This window comes from Pan troglodytes, chromosome 18 (genome assembly GCF_028858775.2).
Source record: "Pan troglodytes isolate AG18354 chromosome 18, NHGRI_mPanTro3-v2.0_pri, whole genome shotgun sequence".
In the NCBI taxonomy this organism is placed as follows: Eukaryota; Metazoa; Chordata; class Mammalia; order Primates; family Hominidae; genus Pan; species Pan troglodytes.
In genome coordinates this window covers 26,213,133-26,231,559 of record NC_072416.2, presented here as the reverse complement: position 1 = coordinate 26,231,559, position 18,427 = coordinate 26,213,133, and the positions used below count along the sequence as shown (strand labels likewise).

The following is an 18,427-nucleotide window of genomic DNA, read 5'->3' as shown; positions in this document are numbered from 1 at the left end:
GAAAGAACAATTACTAAATACAGACCATGTATGAAACTCCGTAGGACACCCATCTGGTGTCCCTGATAGGAGGAAAACTTTGCATATGCACATAAAAATTTAATTTTCCTTCTTCAGTTTTTTATACACAGTATCTGGCCCATAGAATTCTGTATTTGTTGAGTGAATACATGATACAGTATTGCCAGTAGTATATTGCATACCAAATGAGGTATATGGACAAAATTAAAGGAGAGGAGATGACTGTGGACTGCTGTAGTCTCAAGTGAGTTCATGCAGCTTGGAGGGGGTGGGATATAACTAGGCCCTAAGAAATGGATGGGAATTCGTCAGTAACAGGGATGGGAACTCTTCTGTAATGGGTGGCAGGGAGTTGGGGGAGCAGGGGTCATTGGAAGGCATAGCTTGAGCAAAGTCTAGAGTCAAGGAAATGCATATGTTCTTCAGGCAGAAAGATTTCAGGAAATGGAGCAATGAGTGATAATGTAATATTGCACTGCTGGATTCATGAGAGTTATAAATACCACCGGGCGCGGTGGCTCACGCCTGTAATTCCAGCACTTTGGGAGGCCAAGGCGGGTGGATCACCTGAGGTCAGGAGTTTGAGACCAGCCTGGCCGAAATGGTGTACCCCGTGTCTACTAAAAATACAAAAATTAGCTGGGTGTGGTGGCGCCTGCCTGTAATCCCTGCTACTCAGGAGGCTGAGGCAGGAGAATTGCTTGAACCTGGGAGGCAGAGGTTGCAGTGAGCCGAGGCTGTGCCATTGCACTCCAGCCTAGGCAACAAGAACAAAACTCCATCTCAAAAAAAAAAAAAAGAACTTGGACTTTATGTTGTGGCTAATGGGAGCCAACTGAAAGTTTTTCATCAACAGAGTAACATGAACCAGGTGCAGTCTCTCACACCTGTAATCCCAGCACTTTGGGAGGCTGAGGTGGGAGGATTGCTTGAGCCCAGGAGTTCAAGACCAGCCTGGGCAATATAGTGAAACCCTGTCTCTACAAAAAATTAAAAAATTATTCAGGCATGGTGGCACGCAGCTGTAGTCCCAACTACTTGGGGCAGTGAGGTGGGAGGATCGCTTGAGCCCCAGAGGTCAAGGCTACGGTGAATCATGATCACGCCACCACACTCCAGCTTGGGCAATGGAGCAAGACCCTAAGCTCCAAAAACAAAAAAATAGAGTATCATGACAAAGCAGTTATCAATGTCACAAATCCTCAATAAAGCTGGGGAGCAGGTCAGGTGCAGTGGCTCGTGCCTGTAATCCCAGCACTTTGGGAGGCCGAGGCAGGTGGATCACCTACGGTCAGGAGTTCAAGACCAGCCTGGCCAACCTGGTGAAACCCTGCCTCTACTAAAAATACAGAAATTAGCCAGGCATGGTGGTGGGTGCCTGTAATCCCAGCTACTTGGAAGGCTGAGGTGGAAGAATTGCTGGAACCTGGGAGGTGGAGATTGCAGTGAGCCAAGATGGCACCACTGCACTCAGCCTGGGTGACAGAGCGAGACTCCATCTCAAAAAAAAAAAAAAAAAAAAAAAAGCTGGGAAGTGATTCCAACAAACTTTATCTTTTTTCTTCTTTATATTCACCCCTCTCTTCCTACCCCACTCCAATCCTTCCTTCTATCCATTATTTTGGTCTAGTTGTAGTATAAATACATGTAATAGAGATATAATTGTAACTCTCTTTTAGGTGTAGTCTCTTGCCCTACAAAATTTGGTTTCCTGGCCGTTGTCTTCCATGGAAAATTTAGACATAACAAGAAGTGTCACAAAATCATGATACTGCTATACCATGTGCCTGATTTCAATACCAGGTTGAATGAGATGATGGAACCTTCCTCATGGAATTTGGAGAGATTTATCCCTAGGGGCATTGTAGATTTAATCTAAGGCTGAACTATCAAATGAAACTATTGGCAAAATTAACCCACAGTTCTACTTTTACCTAAATCTATGACTAAAGAAAACTAAGGAGCTCTTAGTTTTTTCCCTGGTCACCTCCTAAGACATGCTATGATGAATAAGAAAATATTTTCTGAAAACTGGTTTGTTGGAAGAATGTGATCAGCTTATTTATTTTTGTTATCTAAGGAATTTAAAAACTGGTCAACTCCTGAAAAAGATGCACATTGATGATTCTTACCAAGCTTCAGTCTGTCACAAAGCCTATTCTGAAATGGTAAGTAATGACTGGCTGGGACCACTTTGTGTGTTACTGTTGGTCTCATTAAGTGAGAGCAGTAAGTCATAAGCAGTAATGAACAAACCTTCCCCGTGGCGTCTTTTTTCAAAATTGGATAGCAATGTTTGTCCTTTCTTGAAATTTAGGATGAAAATAAGTGTTGGTACAGTGATTGCTTGGTAAATTTTCTGGCTGTAGGACCTGAGGGCAAATATTTATTTCTAGCTGTGGATTTGAACTGAGAACTATTATGCCTGTTATCAGACTTGACTCCCAGCCACATTGCCATGTTTAAGTAGCCTTAGGAAGGATGATTAAATGATCCAATAATCCCAGAAATACTTTTTTTTTTTTTTTGAGATGGAGTTTTGCTCTTGTTGCCCAGGCTGGAGTGCAATGGCGCAATCTCAGCTCACTGCAACCTCTGCCTTCTAGGTTCAATTAATTGTCCTGCCTCAGCCTTCCAAGTAGCTGGGATTACAGGTGCCCGCCACCACGCCCGGCTAATTTTTGTATTTTTAGTAGAGATGGGGTTTTGCCATGTTGGCCAGGCTTGTCTCGAACTCCTGAGCTCAGGTGATCCACCCGCCTCAGCCTCCCAAAGTGCTGGGATTACAGATGTGAGCCACAGTGCCCAGCTAACATGCTTTACTCTTAGGCTTTAGTCTTCTCACACAGAAATAAATACAGTTACTCAGCTCTTGCACTAATAGTCTTGGCTAGTGGGTACAAACATACAGTTAGAAATAAGAAATAAGCTCCAATATTCAGTAGCAGAGTAGAATGACTGTAGTTAGCAACAATGTGCTATATATTTCAAAGTAGCTAGAAGAAAGGACTTGAAATGCTCCCAATACATAGAAATGATAGATTCTCGAGGTGATGGGTACCCCAAATACCCCGCCTTGATCATTATATACTTTGTGCACATAACAAATACATGTACCCCATAAATATATAAAATATTTTGTATTAATAAAAAAAAAACGCTTTGGGAGGCCAAGGTGGGTGGAACACCTGAGGTAAGGAGTTTGAGACCAGCCTGACCAATATGGTGAAAGCCCACCTCTACTAAAAATACAAAAATTAGCTGGGCGTGGTGGCGCAGGCCTGTAATCCCAGCTACTTGGGAGACTGAGGAAAGAGAATTGTTTGAACCCAGGAGGCGGAGGTTGCAGTGAGCCGAGATTGCACGATTGCACTCCAGCCTGGGCGACAGAGCGAGACACCATCTCAAAAAACAAAAAGAAAAAAAAAAAAGTTTTACCTTGGGCAACGTGGCAAAACCCCATCACTATAAAAAAAGACAAAAATTAGCCAGGCATGGTGGCATGCAGCTGTAGTCCCAGCTACTCAGGAGGCTGAGTTCAGGGGATCCCTGGAGCCCAGGAGGTCGAGGCTGTGGTAAGCCATGATCACACTGCTGTACTCCAGCCTGGGCAACAGAGTGAGAACCTGTCTCAAAAAAAAAAAAAAAAAAAAAAGTCTTGGCCTGGCATGGTGGCTCACACCTATAATCCCAGCACTTTGGGAGGCCGATGTGGGTGTATCATATGAGGTCAGTAGTTCGAGACCAGCCTGGCCAACATGGTAAAACCCCGTCTCTACTAAAACTACAAAAATTAGCCAGATGTCATGTCAGGCACCTGTAATCCCAGCTACTCAGGAGGCTGAGGCAGGAAGAATTGCTTGAACCCAGGAGGCGGAGGTTGCAGTGAGCCGAGATTGCGCCACTGCACTCCAGCCTGGGTGACAGAGCAAGACTCTGTCTCAAAATAAATAAATAAATAAATAAAAAGCCTTGACTCACAATCTAGTTACAGTGGGAAAGTAGTTGTCTAGGAGTAATGAATAACTACTTGAGTATTCACTGTTGAAGCCATGAGCAGAGACAATGGCAGCAGGCTCAGCATTTGTGTAGAGACTGACTTGCCTGGTGATTACAGTGAGAGGATCAGCATCCAGAGGCTCTGAACACAAAGACCACATCTTTCCCTAGCCTAGTAGGATCTGTGGAATTGAACTTAAAACTTGTGTGGTCTTATATAATCCAACACGTAATCTTGAGCCTAACTTTTGTCCTCCTTTAAATAAGACAGTTGTGGCCAGGTGTAGTGGCACATGCCTGTAATACCAGCTTCTCCAGTGAGAGGATCACTGGAGCCCAGGTGTTCCAGGCTGCAGTGAGCCATGATGGCACCACTGTACTCCAGCCTGGGCGATAGAGTGAGACCCTGTCCCAAAAATAACTAATAGTCCAGGTGCAGTGGCTCACACCTGTAATCTCAACACTTTGAGAGGCCAAGGCGGGTGGATCACCTGAGGTCGGGAATTCAAGACCAGCCTGGCCAACATGGTGAAACCCTGTCTCTACTAAAAATACAAAATTTACATGGGTGTGGTGTGTGCGCCTGTAGTCCCAACTACTAGGGAAGCTAAGGCAGGAGGATTGCTTGAACCCAGGGGCCAGAGGTTGTAGTGAGCCGAGAGTGTGCCACTGCACTCCAGCCTGAGTGACAAGAGCAAAACTCCATCTCAAAAAAATATATATAATAATAATAACTAGGCTGGGCATGGTGGCTCACGCCTGTAATCCCAGCACTTTGGGAAGCTGAGGCAGGTGGATCACCTGAGGTCAGGAGTTCAAGACCCAGCCTGACCAACATGATGAAACCCTGTCTCTACTAAAAAATACAAAAATTAGCCGGGCATGGTGGCAGGTGCTTATAATCCCAGCTACTCAGGAGGCCGAGGCAGGAGAATCACTTCAACCTGGAGGCGGAGGTTGCAGTGAGCCAAGATCGTGCCATTGCACTCTAGCCTGGGCGACAGAGGAAGACTCTGTCTCAAAACAAAAGAACAACAACAACAACGAATAGATAGATTGATGGATAGATAGATAGATAGATAGATAGATAGATAGATAGATAGATAGACTGACAGTTGAATTCATCTCTAGAATTTACTTTTTTTTTGAGACGAGATTCTTGCTCTGTCACCCAGGCTGGAGTGCAGTGGTGTGATGTCGGCTCACTGCAACCTCCGCCTGCCAGGTTCAAGCAATTCTGTGCCTCAACCTCCCAAGTAGCTGGGATTACAGGTGTGCCTGCCGCCATGCCTGGCTAATTTTTTTGTATCTTTAGTAGAGACGGGGTTTCACCAAGTTGGCCAGGCTGGTCTTGAGCTCCTGACTTTGTGATCCACCCGCCTCACGCTCCCAAAATGCTGGGATTACAGGCGTAAGCCACCATGCCTGGCCTAGAATTTACTTATTAAGCATTTAAATAATGTTATACCTTTTATATTACAACATCAATACCCACTTGATATTAAAACATTTCACACAGACATGTGTAAGATAGTAAGTAAAAGTCCCCCATAAAGCCAATCTTCAGAAATAATATTTTATGCCAGGCGTGGTGGCTCACACCTGTAATCCCAGCACTTTGTGAGGCCGAGGCGGGCAGATCACGAGGTCAGGAGATTGAGACCATCCTGGCCAACATGGTGAAACTCCGTCTCTCCTAAAAATACAAAAATTAGCTGGGCATGGTGGTGCGCACCTGTAGTCCCAGTTAGTTGGGAGGCTGAGGCAGGAGAATTGCTTGAATCCAGGAGGCAGAGGTTGTAGTGAGATGACATCCTGCCACTGCACTCCAGCCTGGCGAAAAAGCAAGTCTCTGTCTCAAAAAAAAAAAAAAGAAAGAAATAACATTGTATTATTTATTTAACTGTTTAGTGCAGGGATTGATAAACTTTTTCCATATATGACCAGACGGCAAATACTTTCAGCTGTGCTGGCCTTACAATCTCTGTTTTACATACTCAACTCTGCCATTGTGGCCCCAAATCAGCCATAGACTGACTGTATGCAAATGGATGGATGTAGCTGTGTTCTAATAAAACTTTATGGAGACTGAAACTTGAACTTCATATGTTAATTTTGGCATGTCACAAAATGTTATTTTTCTGATGTTTTTCAGCCATTTCAAAATCTGAAAAACATTCTTAGTTTATTGGCCATGGAAAAATAAGCACTGGGGCCAGGCATGGTGGCTCACAGCTGTAATTCCAGTGCTTTGGGAGGCCAAGGAGGGAGGATTGCTTGAGGCCAGGAATTCAAGGCTGCAGTGAGCTGATTATGCCACTGCACTCCAGCCTAGGTGACAGTGAGACCCTATCCCCCCAAAAAAAGTGTTGGGTGGCCAGGCGCGGTGGCTCACGCCTGTAATCCCAGCACTTTGGGAGGCTAAGGCGGGTGGATCATGAGGTCAGGAGATCGAGACCATCCTGGCTAACACAGTGAAACCCCGCTCTACTAAAAGTACAAAAAATTAGCCGGGCGTGGTGGCGGGCGCCTGTAGTTCCAGCTACTCGGGAGGCTGAGGCAGGAGAATGGCGTGAACCCAGGAGGCAGAGCTTGCAGTGAGCAGACATCGCACCACTGCACACCAGCCTGGGCGACAGTGCAAGACTCCGTCTCAAAAAAAAAAAATGTGTTGGGTTAGATTTACCTGGTGGGCCATAGTTTGTCAGCCTCTTCTTAACTGTATAGCATTTAACATTTTTAAATCCTCAGTTTTTTTTCCTTTTAGAGATAGGGTCTCACTCTGTCATTCAGGCTGTAGATCAGTGGCACCATCATAGCTCACTATAGCCTTGAGTTCTTGGGCTCAAGCGATCCTCCCCACTCAGCCTGCCAAGTTGATGGGATTACATGGCATGAGCCACAGCACCCAGCTAACTTTTAATTTAATTTTTTTAGATGATGAGGTCTTCAGCTGTGTTTCCCAGGCTTGTCTCAAGCTATCCTACTGCCTCGGCCTCCTGAGTTACCTCAGTTGTTTTCTAAATATAAAAATATTTTATTTTCATTAATAAATTCAATCATTTGACCTGACGCCGTGGCTCACGCCTATAATCCCGGCCCTTTGGGAGGCTGAGGTGGGTGGATCACAAGGTCAGGAGATCGAGACCATCCTGGTCAACGTGGTGAAACCCTGTCTCTACTAAAAATACAAAAATTAGCCAGGCATGGTGGCGCATACCTGTAATCCCAGCTACTTGGGAGGCTGAGGCAGGAGAATCACTTGAACCTGGGAGGCGGAGGTTGCAGTGAGCTGAGATCGCACCATTGCACTCCAGCCTGGGCAACAAGAGCGAAACTCCGTCTCAAAAAAAAAAATCTGTATATATGTGTGTGTGTGTGTATATATATATATATATATATACATACAGTAATATTATTATTAGAGCCTGTAATTTTAAAGCCAGGAGAGAACTTTAACACATTTTCTCACAGAAACAGCCATAGGTGATGGTATCGTTTTTTGGTCACCCTTATTCGTAGAGAGTAGTAGAGTCAGGGTTTTAAATAGGCTATTGTGGGCTGGTCTGAGAAACCAGCCACCATGTACAAGATTGTTTTTATGGGAAAACATGTTCTGAATGTTCAAAAACCAATTTACAAATGAATATTTCTAATTTGAGCACTCCCTGCACATGTGTGTCCTCATTCTCTCTTTGCCAATATTTCCCCAAATGAATGGCATGAAATGTAGTACTATCTAAGGGGAAGGAAATGGATGAATCAGATTCATGCCTGGCAAGACTGGCTAAAACAAACACTGGGAACCGGAAGCAGGAGAAGCTAAAGCTAGAAGTTGGCTGAGCGCGGTGGCTGACGTCTGTAATCCCAACACTTTGGGAGGCTGAGGTGGGAGGATCCCTTGAGGCCAGGTGTTCAACAACAGCCTGGGTAACACAGGAAGGCCTTGTCTCTAAAAAAAAAAAGAAGAAGAAGAAGAAGCCAGAAGTCCAGTCCAGTAATAATCTCAACAGTTCCTAGATGGCAGGGAAAAAAATCAAGCCATTGGTTAAATCCTGGATACTTCAGAGCCTATCGGTCATTGCTTTAATTGTTTGGTTTTTGTCTCTGCCAGATCTTTATTTTTCCTGACATACTCTTGACAGTCTATTTGGGATATTTATTTTTCTCCGAAATTAGGGGCTTCTCTTTATTGTCCTGAGTCATCCCTGTGCCAAAGAGAGTGAGTCGTTGCGAAGCCCTGTGTTTCAGCTCATTGTGATTAACCCTAAGACGACTCTCAGCGTGGGTGTGATGCTGTACTGTCTTCCTCCAGGGCAGGCTGGCAGGCAAGTGTGCATAACTGCTACTCTATGGGTGGGACATTCTGAAAGGCACTGTGCAAACACAAAAACTAGATATTTTTGTGTCACTTAGAAGAATGGAAAACATGAAATACTATATATCATGATAGGAATATTCAGAAGTAGGATGAAGATTAGTGGACTTGAGTCAAACCCCAGATTCCCTGCATCCTGATCTCTACTAGTATGGGGTTATATAGGTTTTTAATAGTGTTTATTCAAGCCCTGTTTTTTCCCCTAAGGTAAATGTTTTGGCAGCACATGGTGGATCATGCCTGTAATCCCAGCACTTTGGGAGGTCAAGGTGGGAGGAGAGCTTGAGCCCAGGAGTTTGAGACCAACTTGGACAACAGAGCAAGACCCAGTCTCTACCAAAAAAAAAAAAAATATATATATATATATATATATATATATATATATATATATATTAGCCAAACATGCTGGCATGCCTCTGTACTTGCAGCTACTCGGGAGGCTGAGGTGGGAGGATGGCTTGAACCTGGGAGGTGGAGGCTGCAGTGAGCTGAAATCATACCACTTCACTCAAGCCTGGCAACAGAGCAAGACCCTGTCTCAAAAAAAAAAAAAAAAATTCACATAAAGAGTAATGAACGTTCTGTATTTAAAAAACATAATTTACGTTCTTTCCCTAAACCTAAATTAAGGAAAATTTAAGGTACTTTAGGAAGACATCTTTACTTTGAAATCTGACTGAGTTTGACTGAGCCTCTATCATGCAGGCAGTTTATATTTATCTATAGATAAGTGTTTATCTGGCCAGGCAGTGGCTCACGCCTGTAATCCCAGCACTTTGGGAGGCTGAGGCAGGTGCATCATGAGGTCAGGAGTTCACCAGCCTGGCCAAGATGGTGAAACCCCGTCTCTACTAAAAATACAAAAATTAGCTGGGCACGGTGGCAGGCACCTATAATCCCAGCTACTCGGGAGGCTGGGGTCACTTGAACTTGGGAGGCAGAGGTTGCAGTGAGCCGAGATCGTGCCACTGCACTCTAGCCTGGGAGACAGAGCGAGACTCCATCTCAAAAAAAAAAAAAAAGCAGGGTGCAGTGGCTCACGCCTGTAATCCCAGCACTTTGGGAGGCCGAGGCAGGCGGATCATGAGGTCAGGAGTTCGAGACCAGCCTGACCAACACGGTGAAACCCCATCTCTACTAACATACAAAAATTAGCTGGGCATGGTAGTGTGTGCCTGTAATCCCAGCTACTCAGGAGGCTGAGGCAGGATAATCGCTTGAACCCGGGAGGGAGAGGTTGCAGTGAGCCGAGATTGTACCACTGCACTGCAGCCTGGGCTGAAGTGAATCAAGAAAACAAGGTCTGACTTTAATAACTCACAAGGATAATGCACACAGTTACAATACATGTTTTTTTGGACCTTATGCAAAGTTTATTTGATAAGTGCATGTTCTAAAAGACATTCTGTATCCCTATGCACTTAGCTAGCTGTGACACTTCTGCAGGGTCTTGCTTTGTTGCCCAGGCTGGAGTGCAGTGGCACGATCTCAGCTCACTGCAACTCTGCCTCCCGGGTTCACACCATCTTCCCATCTCAGCTTCCCAAGTAGCTGGGACTACAGGTACATGCCACCATGCTTGGCTAATTTTTTTTTTTTTTAAGAACCTAAGAACCTCAGAACTATCATCTGCAGTATGTGCTTTCATATAAAACTTGCTTCCTTGGATTTGAAGAGAGAACGATAGTCATTGGCCCTAGAGATTAAAGATAAAGATAACTGCTTGGTCAAGCATTTCCTTTTGTCACTTTTCAAACTCATCTGTTCAGGAATCCTTGAAAGCCTGTTTGGTACCAATCCTGTAGGAAGCATATCTTAGTTCTATTAGGCTGCTACAACAAAATACCACAGACTGGGTAGCCTTTAAACAACAAAGTGTATTTCTTACCATTCTTTTGGCTGGGAAGTCCAAGATCAAGGTGCTGGCGGATTCACTGTCTGGTGAGAGCCCGTTTCCTGGCTCACAGATGTGTCCTCACATGGTAGAAGGCAGCTTTCTGGGGCCTGTTTTACAAAACCACCAATCACTTCTCAAAAGCCCCACCTCCTAATATCATCACATTGGTGATTAGGTTTCAACAGATTAATCTTGGGAGGACACAAGCATTCAGACCATAGCAAAACACTGCTATTTCTGGCCGGGCGCGGTGGCTCATGCCTGTAATCCCAGCACTTTGGGAAGCTGAGGCGGGCAGATCACTTGAGGTCAGGAGTTCGCGACCAGCCTGGCCAACATGGTGAAACCCTGTCTCCACTAAAAATACAAAAATGAGCTAGGTGCGATGGTGTGCACCAGTAATCCCAGCTATTGGGGAGGCTGAGACAGGAGAGTCACTTGAAACTGGGAGGCAGAGGTTGCAGTGAGCTGAGATCTCGCCATTGCACTTCAGCCTGGGTGACAGAGCAAGGCTCTGTCTCAAAAACAAACAAACAAACCACTTATTTCTAATTTTATGGAAATTAGAAGGGAAAACTAGTGACTGTTGTTCAGTGCACAAAATACAATACATGAAGCTTGCACTGTTTGAGAGCACAAGAGTGGAGAGGTGGGCACCTTAATTGGCAGTAGAGGGTTGGGGAGAGACTGTCAAAGAAAACCTTAGGGAGTTTCCAAAGATAAGTTAGGAGTTAGGTACGCAAAGTTGGGTGGGAACCAGGGATAAAAAGTATCATGCAGTTCATTCATATAATATTCTTTTGAGAGCTGGCCATGCCTCAGGCACCAGTGATACAGCAGTGAATAATAATAATAGCTAATTTTTTTTTTTGAGACGGAGTTTCTCTCTGTTGCCCAGGCTGGATGGAGTGCAGTGGCATGATCTCAGCTCACTGCAACCTCTGCCTCCCAGGTTCAAGCGATCCTCTTGCCTCAGCCCCCCTAGTAGCTGGGATTACAGGCACGTGCCACCATGCCCAGCTAATTTTTGTATTTTTAGTAGAGACGGGGTTTCACCATGTTGGCCAGGCTAGTCGTGAACTCCTTACCTCAGGTGATCTGCCTGCGTTGGCCTCCCAAAGTTCTGGGATTACTGGCGTGAGCCACCAGGCCTGGCCACAATAACAGCTAATTTTTTTTTTTGGAGACAGGGTCTCACTTTATCGCCCAGGTTGGAGTGCAGTGGCACGATCTTGGCTCGCTGCAACCTCCACCTCCCATGTTCAAGCAATTCTTGTGCTTCAGCCTCCCGAGTAGCTGGGATTACAGGCATGTGCCACCACGCCTGGCTAATTTTGTATTTTTAGTAGAGACCGGGTTTCTCCATGTTGGCCAGGCTGGTCTCAAACTCCCAACCTCAGGTGATCCACCCGCCTTGGCCTCCCAAAGTGCTGGGATTACAGGCGTGAGCCACCACACCCGGCTAATAATAGCTAATTTTTATTGAGCACCTCCTGTGTGCCAGGCACTGCGCTAAGCCTTTTATAGGAACTGTTTCATTTAACCTCACCACAGTCCTGTCAAGTATGTGCTCTTAAAATCATCCCTATTGTACTGATAAAGTTAAATAATTTGCCCAGGGTTGCACAGCTCTTACTTTGTAGAGTTAGAATTTAAACCCAGGTAGCTGACTGCAGAGCCCTTGTCTTAATGAAAAAGGCAACCAGGTAGGGTTTCTGCTTCATAGATGGCGTCTTTTATGGGGGAAATTCCCACTGAATATGGAAACAGGGTAATCTCAAATAGTGAAAAGTGCAATGAAGATAAAAACATATATGTCATAAAGATGGAACAGATCCCGTATGTGTGTGCACACTGCCTGAGATAGAGGATTAGGGGTGACCTTTCTATGGACATAACAGGCCTGAATGATGACAAGAACTCAGCCATGCTAAGAGCTGGGGTGAGAGCCTGTCAGGGAGAAAGAATGGCAAGAGCAGTGACACTGAGTTGGGACTGAGTTTGGCCAGAGTGATGGAGAGTGGAAGGAAGGCCACTGTGCGCCAGCCTTCAATTGCTACAAGATGCATCAGAGAGATTGGCAGGAACTGGACATGTGATTCTGTCCAAAACTGCAATACAATAGCCAACAGACCTCTAAGGCTACAAATGTAGGCATTCATAGTTACAGGGATTTTTGTTCCTGTTGCTGGTTTTGGGAACATGGTTTTGACCTTTTTTTTTTTTTAATTGTTTTTTGGATATGTAATCTGAATTATATCTTCTTTGTATGCTATCAGGTTCCTGGAAGGTGACGTGAAAGATCACTGTGCAGCAGCAATCTTGACTTCTGGAACAATTGCCATTTGGGACTTACTTCTCGGTCAGTGTACTGCCCTCCTCCCACCTGTCTCTGACCAACATTGGTCTTTTGTGAAATGGTCGGGTACAGACTCTCATTTGCTGGCTGGACAAAAAGATGGAAATATATTTGTATACCACTATTCATAAGTTAGGGTAAAGTGAAAACACAATTTTCTGGATATATTGGGCCTCTTAGTATTTTTTGGAGTTTTAAATATAAAGGAGAATATCTGAATGACACTTAAAATGATTGCTTGTTTATGTCCAGACAGACTTATTTTTTATTCTAATGATGGTGGCACCACTGATCTTGGATGTACATTTATGTTTACTTTGAGAAAAAGGGTTTTAGGTTGATTTTTGTAATTTCCCACATTTGTACATGTGCTTTTAAAGGTGTACATAAAGCTTCAAATGGCAATAAATATTTATTTTTATACATTCTGCTTGGCATGTTATTGTTTCCCATTCTTTCAAGATCATTTGCAGAAGCAAGAACTAATTATTATACAACCAGGATATTTAATCAATAGTCTTTGCCTAGTAAAGTATAAATTTCAGTTCAGTTAACTTACTACACTAATATGCAATATACTTTTTGTGCTATTTGTAATACTTTATTTTTACATACATACTAAAATAAAATGAAACCTACTAAAATATCCTAATTTAGGGATACTCTTACTCTTTTTCATTCTCATGCATCCTTCATGCCAGTGCTGCATTATCACTAGAGTCACCTTTTTTTGAGATGGAGCCTCACTCTGTCACCCAGGCGGGAGTGCAGTGGCATGATCTTGGCTCATTGCAACCTCTGCCTCCCAGGTTAAGTGATTCCCCTGCCTCAGCCTCTCAAGTAGCTGGGATTACAGGCACCCACCACCACACCTGGCTAATTTTTGTATTTTAATAGAGATGGGGGTCTCACCATGTTGGTCAGGCAGGCCTTGAACTCCTGACCTCAAGTGATCCACCTGCTTTGACCTCCCAAAGTGCTGGGATTACAGGCATGAACCACTGCCACTCTTTTTTTTCTTGGTTTTTTGTTTTTTGTTTTTTTTTTAGAACGGAGTCTCCCTCTATCACCCAGGCTGGAGTGCAGTGGGGTGATCTGGGCTCACTGCAACCTCCGCCTCCCAGGTTCAAGTGATTCTCATGCCTCAGCCTCCTGAGTAGCTGGGATTACAGGCATGCTCTACTATACCCGGCTAATTTTTATATTTTTTGTAGAGACAGGGTTTCACTGTGTTGGCCAGGCTAGTCTGGAACTCCTGACCTTAGGTGATCTGCCTACGTCGGACTCCCAAAGTACTGGGATTACAGGGATGAGCTACCGTGCCCAGCCAAAGAAGATTATATTTTTTAAAGACAAATTTTTGGGCCGGGCGCAGTGGATCACGCCTGTAATCCCAGCACTTTGAGAGGCCAAGGTGGGCAGATCACTAGGTAAGAAGATCAAGACCATCCTGGCTAACACAGTGAAACCCCATCTCTACTAAAAATACACAAAATTAGCCGCGCATGGTGGCACACACCTGTAGTCCCAGCTACTCGGGAGGCTGAGGCAGGAGAATCACTTGAACCCGGGAGGCGGAGGTTGCAGTGAGCTGAGATCACACCACTGCGCTCCAGCCTGGACAGAGCAAGACTCTGTCTCAGGAAAAAAAAAAAAAAAACATTTTTGGCCAGGTGCAGTGCTATAATCCCAGCACTTTGGGAAGCTGAGGCGGGTGGATCACAAGAGGTGGGTGGATCACACACACACAAAAAGACACATTTTTATGATACTGTAGTTTTTGCTCATTTACAAATTCTGGTATTTTTTTAATTTTTTTTTTCAAAGGATGTCTATTATATTTTCTTTGAGACAGTCTCACTCTGTTGCACAGGCTGGAGTACAGTGGTATCACAGCTCACTGCAGTCTCAACTTCCCCACGCTCAGGCGATCCTCCAACCTCAGCCTCCCCAGTAGCTAGGACTAAGGTATGGGCTACCATATCCAGCTAATTAAAAAAAAATTTTTGTGAGACAGAGTCTCACCATGTTGTCCAGGCTGGTCTCGAACTCCTGGGCTCAAGCCATCTACCCACTGTGGCATCCCCTCCCAAAATGCTAAGATTACAGGTGTAAGCCTCCACACCCAGCCTCTTTTACAAATTCTATACCCACAATTTTTAACCTCAAATTATTTGCTAGTGTATCATAGATACTGGAGAACTTTTTGTAAAGATTTAATTTACTCATGAACCTTGAGAAACCTGTATTATTATCTTGATAATAACAAGAGTTAACAAAACTAAGGCACAAAGTAATTCTAGTCAGTAATGGTTGCACAAACTGAGCATCTGCTTGACACAGTAGGTATGTAAATCATTGCTGTGAGACCTCTGCCATTGAGAAGTACACAGTCTAGTGGGAGAGACTGTCGCATAAAGCAGTCAGGACTGTACTTTAAATTTAAGGGATATGTTTCAGACCCGGCACAGTGGCACACACCTATAATCCCAGCACTTTGGAGGCCGAGGTGGGCAGATCATTTGAGGTTAGGAGTTCGAGACCGGCCTGGCCAACATGGTGAAACATTGTCTCTTAAATACAAAAAGTAGCTGGGTGTGGTAGCACACACCTGTAATCCCAGCTACTCGAGAGGCTGAGGCAGGAGAATCGCTTGAACCTGGGAGGCAGACATTGCAGTGAGCAGAGATTGCACCACTGCACTCCAGCCTGGGCAACAGAGCGAGACTCGAATTAAAAAAAAAGGAAGCTAAAAAAAAAAAATTTAAGGGATATGTTCCAGGTGCTATTATGGAAGCTCAAGGCTGAGCAGTTTGGACAACCCAGGAGTCCCAGAAAAACTTCATGGGAGATGGCAATTTAGCTGAGCCTTGCGGGATAAGTAGGTCAAAGCAGAAGCAAAGGATATTCTGGGCAGAAAGGACAGCCTGGCCAAAATGGTGAAACCCAGTCTCTACTAAAAATACAAAAATTAGCCGGGAGTGGTGGCAGGCGCCTATAGTCTCAGCTACTCGGCAGGTTGAGGCAGAAAATCGCTTGAACCCAGGAGGCAGAGGTTGCAGTGAGCCAAGATCGCACCATTGCACTCCAGCCTGGGCGACAGAGCGAGACTCTGTCTCAAACAATGACAAAAAGAAAAAGTGTAACAGCTTGTCTATGAAAGGTAGGAGGAATGGTATTAGAGATCTATAAAGGGTCAGCGGAGGGTCCTCTTACTTTGTTTTTAGGCTAAGAGGAACTTTGATGTGTTTATGGGTTCAGGAGAAAGAGCCAGAAGAGAGACCTTTGAGATGTAAGGAAGAAGAGCTAACTGGTGGTATAAGGTCCCGTTGGGAATAAGAGGGGATGAGACTACCGTGCAAATGGGCTGGCAGAGGGAGCGATCATGGTGGGTTGGTGGGATAGTTTGTGCTGGGAAGCTGACAGCTTTTATGCTTATCCATCCTTTGATGGGAATGCTACTGAAAAGCACCGGTGTTGTCTTTTAACTCTTCCTCATCTGCTAAGGATGTGATCTTAATATTGGGACTTTTACCCTACAGGCCATGTAGGCTGATATTTTGTCTTTATTTGTTTGCTGAAGGGAAAAGTAGCTCTCCCAAATTATTTAAATAAGAGATGATTTGTTATGTTTTACCAAAAGGATTAAATGTAACACTGAGGCCGGGTGCAGTGGCTCACGCCTGTAATCCCAGCACTTTGGGAGGCCGAGGCGGGCAGATCATGAGGTCAGGAGTTTGAGACCACCCTGGCTAACACGGTGAAACCCCATCTCTATAAATACATACATACATACATACATATATACATACATACGTGTAACACTGAAAGACTAGATAGGTCATGGGAAGAGATGGCCCCAATTGTGAACTTAGTAGGATTAGGTTCTTCCTAAGCTAAGAGCTACATTTTTTTGGGAAACAGAGTCTCACTCTGTTGCCCAGGCTGGAGTGTAGTGGTGTGATCATAGCTCACTGCAGCCTTGACCTCCTGGGCTCAATTGGTCCTCCCACCTCAGCTTCCCAAGCAGCTGGGACCACAGACATGCATCACCATGCCTGGCTAATTTTTTAAATTTTTTATGGAGACAAGGTCTCCCTGTGTTGCCTAGGTTGATCTCAAACTCCTGGGCTCAAGCGATCCACCTCCCTTGGCCTCCCAAAGTGCTGGGATTACAGAGGTGAGCCACTGAACCAGGCTTGCCTGTCTGGCTTGCTCACTGTTGCAGCCTCAACAATTAGTACGTAACAGATACTCAATTTTTTTTTGAGACTTTTTTGAGATGGAGCTTCACTCTTGTTGCCCAGGCTAGAGTGCAATGGCGCGATCTCAGCTCCCTGCAACCTCTACCTCCCGGGTTCAAGCAATTCTCCTGTCTCAGCTTCCTGCCTCCTGAGTAGCTGGGATTACAGTCACCTGCCACCACACCCAGCTAATTTTTGTATTTTTAGTAGAGACGGGGTTTCACCATGTTGTCCAGGTTGGTCTCGAACTCCTGACATCAGGTGATCCACCTGCCTCAGCCTCCCAAAATGCTGGGATTACAGGTTTGACCCACCGTGCCTGGCCCCCAGACACTCGAGTTTTAAAGGAATGCTATAATAAATAGAAATTATTTTACAACAGTGGGATGATACTATGTTTTTTTTTGTTTTCGTTTTTTTTTTTTTGAGATGGAGTCTTGCTCTGTTGCCAGCCTGGAGTGCAGTGGCGCAATCTCGGCTCACTGCAACCTCCGCCTCCCGAGTTCAAGCGATTCTCCTGCCTCAGCCTCCTGAGTATCTGGGACTACAGGCGCGCACCACCACACCCAACTAATTTTTGTATTTTTAGTAGAAATGGGGTTTCACCATGTTGACCAGGATTGTCTCGATCTCTTGACCTCGTGATCCACCCACCTTGGCCTCCCAAAGTGCTGGGATTACAGGTATGAGCCACCGCGCCTGGCAGCATACCATTACATTTTATTTTACTTGGATTTAACAAAAATAAAAAGAAATTGAGGTAAAACTGGTGGCATTATTGGATCATTCATTCAGGCAGATTTCAGAATTTGGAGTCATTATCCCGTGTGTTTCCATTTCAGTCAATATCCTTTAGCTCCCTGCTTAGAAATAGGAATTAGCCTTCTTAAACTCCTCCCTCGCTTACCTATTTTTGTTAGCTATTGTAAGGAACATGGCTGTGCTTTGGTCAAGGATAGGCCAAGGTGAGATGTTTACATCCTGCGTGACTCAGCAAGTTTAGACAGAGGCGTATAACTCCACTTGTTATCACAGCCATGTAGGCATAACATGGGAAGGTCATCACTTGGCTCTAAGCCACTATTTTCTGTAAAAGGTATAATTGCCCTGCTGATACTGTACAGGCGTTCGTGCCCAGAGAAAGAGTGAGAGAGCCAGAGCTGTCAGTCTTTGCAGACAGACAGGGGGAGCCAGATCACAGCTGAGAGAAAGAGTTAAGCTGCTGACCCTGAAGGCAAGGGAGAGCCAGCCTCGCAGTTGTGTGTGGGAGCCATGGGACTAAGCGGCTGAGACAAGGCAGACAGTGTGAGAGAACTAGTGTAAGTAAGCTGCTGATGAGAGCTGCTGCTGAATAAAATCATCTTTCACCTGCCTACCGTCCCCTGAGTGTTCTTTCAGCTATCTGTTCATCCACCCACTCCCCTCAGACCTCGATATGGGCTGGAACCTGGCTGTGGGCATGACAGTTGGCATAGTCGTGGACCTGACAGCTATATTATACACTGTCAAGTTTTAAAACATGTATATTG

General features: G+C 44.9%; 1 protein-coding gene across 5 annotated transcripts in view; it reads left to right on the top strand.

Annotated features, from left to right (window-relative positions):
* The window catches only part of PALB2 (partner and localizer of BRCA2), a 37,548-nt gene extending 24,466 nt beyond the window's left edge, over positions 1-13,082 (top strand). For 2 of the 5 annotated variants that reach the window (XM_510877.6, XM_063796860.1), the window contains 3 exons: positions 2,102-2,189; positions 8,200-8,348; positions 12,575-13,082. In XM_510877.6, the coding sequence (XP_510877.4) occupies positions 2,102-2,189; positions 8,200-8,348; positions 12,575-12,785 (448 nt within the window). In that variant the 3' untranslated portion in view covers positions 12,786-13,082. The remainder of the gene's footprint in view (positions 1-2,101; positions 2,190-8,199; positions 8,349-12,574) is intronic. The other 3 variants (XM_016929636.4, XM_063796861.1, XR_010152314.1) reach the window with 2 other exon arrangements.
* Positions 13,083-18,427: the final 5,345 nt, after the last annotated feature.